Source organism: Saccostrea echinata, unplaced genomic scaffold (genome assembly GCF_033153115.1).
Source record: "Saccostrea echinata isolate AGI-Se365-2 ecotype Australia unplaced genomic scaffold, CSIRO_AGI_Sech_v1 ptg000047l, whole genome shotgun sequence".
In the NCBI taxonomy this organism is placed as follows: Eukaryota; Metazoa; Mollusca; class Bivalvia; order Ostreida; family Ostreidae; genus Saccostrea; species Saccostrea echinata.
The window spans coordinates 4,028,242-4,034,590 of NW_026889796.1; the positions used below are offsets into that span (position 1 = coordinate 4,028,242).

The 6,349-nt window shown below is 32.3% G+C and overlaps 1 protein-coding gene across 1 annotated transcript; it reads left to right on the forward strand.

The window, feature by feature from the left end:
* The first annotated feature begins 2,337 nt into the window (after positions 1 to 2,337).
* Positions 2,338 to 4,713, forward strand: LOC133202900 (BTB/POZ domain-containing protein 6-like). The gene is made up of 2 exons (XM_061338764.1): positions 2,338 to 2,609; positions 3,678 to 4,713. The coding sequence occupies exons 1-2, from the start codon at positions 2,347 to 2,349 to the stop codon at positions 4,711 to 4,713; spliced, it is 1,299 nt and encodes a 432-aa protein (XP_061194748.1). The 5' UTR covers positions 2,338 to 2,346.
* The last annotated feature ends 1,636 nt before the right edge of the window (positions 4,714 to 6,349 follow it).

Consider the following 6,349-nt stretch of genomic DNA (forward strand, 5'->3'; position numbering starts at 1 on the left):
CTTGCAATAGCTTCTCCCCCAAACGTGTACTCGCCAAAAAAAAGATTAAGCAGCGTAATTAAGAGGCCTCCTAAGGGGATACAAGTAGAGTTTACCTGTATTTATCTGGATTTAAGAAAACAGTTATACAAGCATAAAAAGAATATTACATTAACTTTTCAAGAATATATCATTAAATAAAAATTGCTATTTAAAAAATAATCATACTATTTGAAATAAATATGATTTTACAAACACTGAATATTCAATACACTGTATAGTTATTTTCCTATTGTATTTTCACTCAAAACATTTTGTATGATTTTTCAATAGGACTTTTTTTTACACAGTTTATGTCCCTTAAACTATATCTATCAATAGTTCAATACAATACTATAGCTTGAAAAAATATTTTATTTAATATTTCCCCAACTTAATGCATTTAAATGCTTAAATATGAAATGTGATTGAACTTGGCACATCTTTATTTTTATAATTTACTATAATTCATCATTTAAACACACATTATTCATATAAATCATGATAACACTCTTTTTTTTTTTTTACATACTACCTTCATTAATTCTGCATACTGTGATGCAACCTGATTGAAAAGAATTAGAAAAATGATTAAATTCAATAAATTTATCTTCTTTATTAAATATTGCATTATGCAGCTAATTTAATTGTACATGCAAACTCTACCTTAACCCCATTTGAAGGCCTCTTAACCACTTCATAGCATTCGTTTGCTTCGGTCATTTGCAGTTCTGGAGACACACACTTCCAGTTAAATCCATAGGCCATGTTATTTTGTGTATTTATTTCAAATATATTTTCACCGTCACGGTAACTCAGTCGGTAGAACGCTAGTTCTGTGATCGGATGGTCGTGTGTTCGAATCACGACCGCGACAGACCTGAGTCGATAAAATATTGGTAGCAATTGTTCTTTCGCCAAGCGCTCGGCACTTTGGAGTGAAAATTGAGGGTCTTTCGGATGAGACTTTAAAACCGAGGCCCCGTGTCACAGTAGGCGTTGGCACAATAAAGAACCCTCACTGCTCAATGGCCCTATGTGCCGAGTAAAGGTCTAAATTTGAAGCCATTCACCGGTATATGGTGACGTCTCTATATGAGTGAAAAATTCTCGAACGGGATATAAAACAACACACAATCAATCAGATTTACTTTCATTTCCTGTTATAAACTACACAAGTTTATTTCCTTGAGCCAACTGACTCAACAAAGTAACAAGTACATATTAATAAGAACTTGAAAATAAATACATGAAAACTGTGTTGTACATCTTTTTTTCCCTTAACAATGTGGCAGCATTCAAAAATTTGCCCAAATTAGAAGATCGTTCACATTATTAGTACTTAGCAATTGAATAGGTACTGTAACACTTCATTGCATTTTAAAACAAATTGTCTCTGTGCATGATGCCAAAAATTGTTTAATCCAAATATATTTTTAAAGAATAAAAAGGGTTTTTGTCTATCTTAGCTAACCTTCAATAACGTAATTTCTACCTAAAACTATAAAATTACTTCGATATTGTGTACTCCCTGAATAATTAAATAAAATCCTCATCCAAAATCTTTAAATGCTAAATTATTCGAAATATTTATATACAATTAGTCAGAAAATTTCCTTATTGAAAAATGAAATGTGTCTTTCATATGTAACAATTGCATTTTACACTTTTGGTAAATATTTGATCTTGTACGGTGATATAATTTGAAATAGCTTGATATAATAGCATTCATTAAAAAAGGAACAAATAAAAAAGACTTTTTGAAAGAATTTAAATACAGAAAAGCCTCCGCAAAGTATTATATACTATACAGACTTAAAATCTATACTTGACTACAGTATGACGAGTAAAGAAAAAGAAAATCTATATTAGTTAGTTCAGCGTTCATTTCGTTTTTTTTATAAAGACTGGTAACGAATTATGCCTAGAATTAGAATCAGTCGTTTAAGCAAGTGCATACTTGCAAGGATAAAATATAGGCCTGAAGAATTTTTAATAGTATCCGAAAATGACTTGAAACATTTGTTGAAATAAAAGGAAAAAATGCATTGTTTATAACATTATAAATATAAACAATAAAATGTCTTTCTTTTTTTGTTAGTACGGAAATTAACGCCGCAGCTATTGCAGAGAAAACTTAACCCGCTTACGCTGGTTTTGTATTTTTTTTCTGCAATAGCTGCAACGTTAATTCCCGTACTAATAACCAAAGAAAGCATTTTATTTTTTAAATGTTAGGAGAATTTTCCGACCGATTCCCACTGAACTAAATTAATAAAGTGTTGTCAATAACAGAAAACTCTGCTTTTTTGTAGATGATGGTCCAAAATGATGGAAATGGATCAGTCCAGTAACAATTGGCAAGCTGGAAAGAAAGTTCTGGAGTGTAATAAGTACATGTTGACCAACCAAATCCAGTGTGATGTTACATTCAAGGTGGGTGCAGAAGAGAAGGATGTAAGAGCACATAGATATGTTTTGGGCAGTAGAAGTTCCGTATTTTATGCCATGCTGTTCGGAAGTCTATCGGATAATGCAAATGACATCATTGTGCCCGATATTGAACACAATATTTTTCAAGTTCTGTTGAGGTAAACTTTCATATATACATGTATATTTATTGGTCAAATTGTGATGTTGTGTTAGAAGAACAAACCTTTCCAACTGATATTGTTGACATTTAGCAGTTAATAATTTGAATATTCATCCGAGTCGTAGATCGACTCGGTTAACACTCCTTTAAGCAAACATATTTATAAAATTGTATTTTATTGTCAAGAAATTTAATGAAATATCATTTATGAAAAGAAATATTTATAATATTTGTAAAATTGATAACTTTGATTGAAAAAGTACCAGTATGTAGTTTGTTATGCTTTACCTTATAGTTGTCGTACAATTGGAATTACATAATGTGAAGTGAACTTTGACAACGATTGCAACTAGTTGGTAACATAAATTACACATGGAAGTTTATTCATCCCGAAAAAATTGCAAGCTCTGTCGCACATTTATCTCAAGATGTATAAGTTACAAAAAAAGTACATTAAATTAATAATAGGAAATAAAATGATTATACTATAAAGGATTAAAAGATACCCATTACTTTGAATAGTCACACCATAAAGATAGGAGTCCCGTAGAACTTGGGAGAGGGACAGAGGCCAACACCCTCACACACTTTTTCTTAGTGTAGTCTTTTGCTGTAGTTTCAATATGTAAAATTTCATTTAAATGCTGGTTGGCCCCGTCACTTGTTGTCGTTAGGTTGAAAATTCCAGCATTTGAGAAAAAATGTAAGAAAAAGTTATAGAAAGGTCACCCCCCCCCCCCCCCCCCCCGTCTCCCTTTCACCAACGAAATAGGAGTTTGGGCAGTTAATATTCTTTTGGAGGTTTTCCCCTTCCTACTTTTAAATCGTTCTTAAGGACCTGAGACGTGATCAATATTCGGACTTCGCTCCCCCATGTTTATGTCATTGATATGAAACTTATCCTGTATACAATATGCAGGTATTTCTATCTAATTAAAGCGTATGCCAAAAGAATGCATTGGGAATTAAGTAAAAGTATAATTTACTTTTATTCCCATTTTATTTTTAACAACGGGCATGAAGGTCACATGCATGCTTTCATTTTTCTGTTGCATTTCTGTTGTAGGTTCCTTTATTACGAAGAAACGAACATAAATGAGGACACTGTTTTAGGGATTCTGTATGCGGCAGAAAAGTATGGTGTTACTAACCTGAAAGATATCTGTAATTCTTACCTGGAAAACCATATTGGTGAGGAGTCGGTCTGTACAATTATGGAAAATGCAAAACTGTTCAATTTAAATGACTTACTCACCAAATGTATTGACTTTATAGTGCAGTCAGACGCTACTACTAAAACAGTGTTTGAGTCACAAGATTTTCTTGGACTAAATAGAGAGTGTTTTGCGGCACTCATTCAATTAGATAATCTTCCTGTAAATGAGGAATTTCTCTACAAATCATTAGTGTTGTGGTCACATAGAAACTGTGAAAAGGAAGGGAGGGATGTGAATAATCCAGAAAATATTCGAAGCATGATGGGAGATCTTTTGTATCATGTAAGATTTCCTCTCATGTCATTGGAAACATTTTGGATGGTAGCTGGAGACAACATTCTAACATATCAAGAGAAAAATCAAATATCAAAATTTATTTTCGGTTTGTCTGTTGAAAATAAACTGCTTTTCCCAGCAAATCAACGGAGAAAGAACATCTCTATCTATAGAGGCACAGATTATCAGCCCTTCTGGAGGTTCTATGGTAAAATAGATGCACTCAAGTTCAGAGTTAACAAGTCGGTGTACATGCGTGGATTGATTTTGCTTGGTAGTTGTGAAAAAGTTCCGTACACATATACAATAGAAGTCAAAGTAATAAATAGTGATAATAAAACTGTATGTTGGTTTCTAGAGCAACCTGTTACCAACAGTGACAAAGAATTTCAAGTTATCTTTGATGAACACTGTTTACTTGAAGCAAATCAGGATTATATAATTTGGTTAAGGATGTTTGGGTCCAAAAGTTACCGGATGAAGCAGTGTCGCTCCTTAGTTATCGAAGATGACGTTCAAGTTACTTTTAGCAATAGCGAATTGTGTACTAATGGTACGAATGGATCTCGAGGACAAATTCCTGGATTTCTGTGTTCAATACCGTTATGAAAGTAATATTTGTGCTGAATATCGGCATCACTTATTAATTTGATCATGATATATAAAGGACATTTTAAAACCATCTCGTATTGTCTTCTGATTTGTTAAGTTCCTGTTTCCCCTTTCAGACACCTAGTATTGGGGTGTGGGGGTATTGGGGTCACACACTTTCTTCGGAGATTAATCTTTTATGTAATAAAGTAAAAAAAAAAATCATTAGAAGGGCCCTCTTTTTGTTGCAGTTTAGTCAAACCCATGTTAAGGAAAAAGCCTTTTCAAACGTTTTGAAAAAGAGAAAGTTGGAAGGATATGTAACTAAAAATTCTCTTGTCGAAAAGAGAAAGTGGAACATCCTGTCCCTTCTCCACTTGAATTAGCTATTCTTTTTTCAGGCATCTTATCCCTTTCCTTAGAAAGAATTCTAAGTTACAGTGTTCACATCTGTTCATAGTAACAACAGAGTATAATTAAAAAGACACATATCAAAGAAAATGCTGCTGGTTTGTAGATAACAAATAAGATTTTTTCTTGAAATTCTTATCAGTTTCAAAAATTTTAACTTGGTAAGGATCTAAAATATGAATAATCTCAAAAATGCTGTCAAAGTTATTTATTTTATCATTAATTTTTATATCGGGATTGTTTTATGTAATTGTTTGAGATCTATAATATCTTTTTTACAAGAGTACTACAGTACTGTGCCTGGCATAAAGACATTCGTTGTGAATATTTGCAATGACATGTAAATGCAGTGCATTAATTACAAAATGCGGAATATTAAAAAAAAATTTAGAATTCAATCTCTTCAATCATAAGTTCAGCTTGACCAATCGTGAGATTCAAAAAAGTCCCTCTGTTAGATATAACCTAAACATATACATGTATTATATAAAGTACGGACATTGAAATATAAAAAAAAGTTATCGAGACTTTACATTTATTCCAAAATGAATTGATCAATTTGAAAATGTTTAATGATTGTATGCCTCTTACGGAATCACAATTTAACGCTGTAAATAGGCATAAAATTTCAAAATCAGAACATGTGTCATTTATAGGTTGCAACAGATCAAGAATCCAATAAGCAAGAGCGAACTTATTACATTTGTTGATGCTCTGGCTCACACTTGACAAGATATCTCGCTAACACGATTTCAATAGAGTTGAGATTTCAGAGGTGGGTCATATTGACCTTCATTTTGGGTTTTCCAAAAGATGAATCATAAGGCTGTGCTTAATATTTTAAACATCACACATCTACTGTATATTAGGATTTTGGAGGGTTAATTTTGGTGCAAAATTATATGTCCGACTAATATGTGAGTTAATTCTTAGCAAATCGGTAGTAAATTTTCTGGAAGACAAAATATAGTGCTTTCTTAACAACTTTTCTCAAAAGCTGACGAGTGATATACCCTAAGCTGTCATGTCGGAATGTTACTATATATTAACTGTGTGTTCTTAGGGTTTTTTAAATATTTCTACAACCAACAATTCCCAAAAACCGTTGTAAATGCCCTTTCGGGCTTTTTGTATGCAAATATCTATATTTATAAATTAATAAATTTTGCAAATAAACTCTGAAACGGGTGCACCAGAGTTCTTACTTACTCCTCTATGAATACACTAGATACAAGATGATGTC

Coding starts and splice junctions, on each gene's coding strand:
- LOC133202900 (XM_061338764.1), top strand. CDS start 2,347: ATGATGGAAATGGATCAGTCCAGTAACAATTGGCAAGCTGGAAAGAAA. Junction 2,610..3,677: donor ATTTTTCAAGTTCTGTTGAG/GTAAACTTTCAT, acceptor TTTCTGTTGTAG/GTTCCTTTATTACGAAGAAA.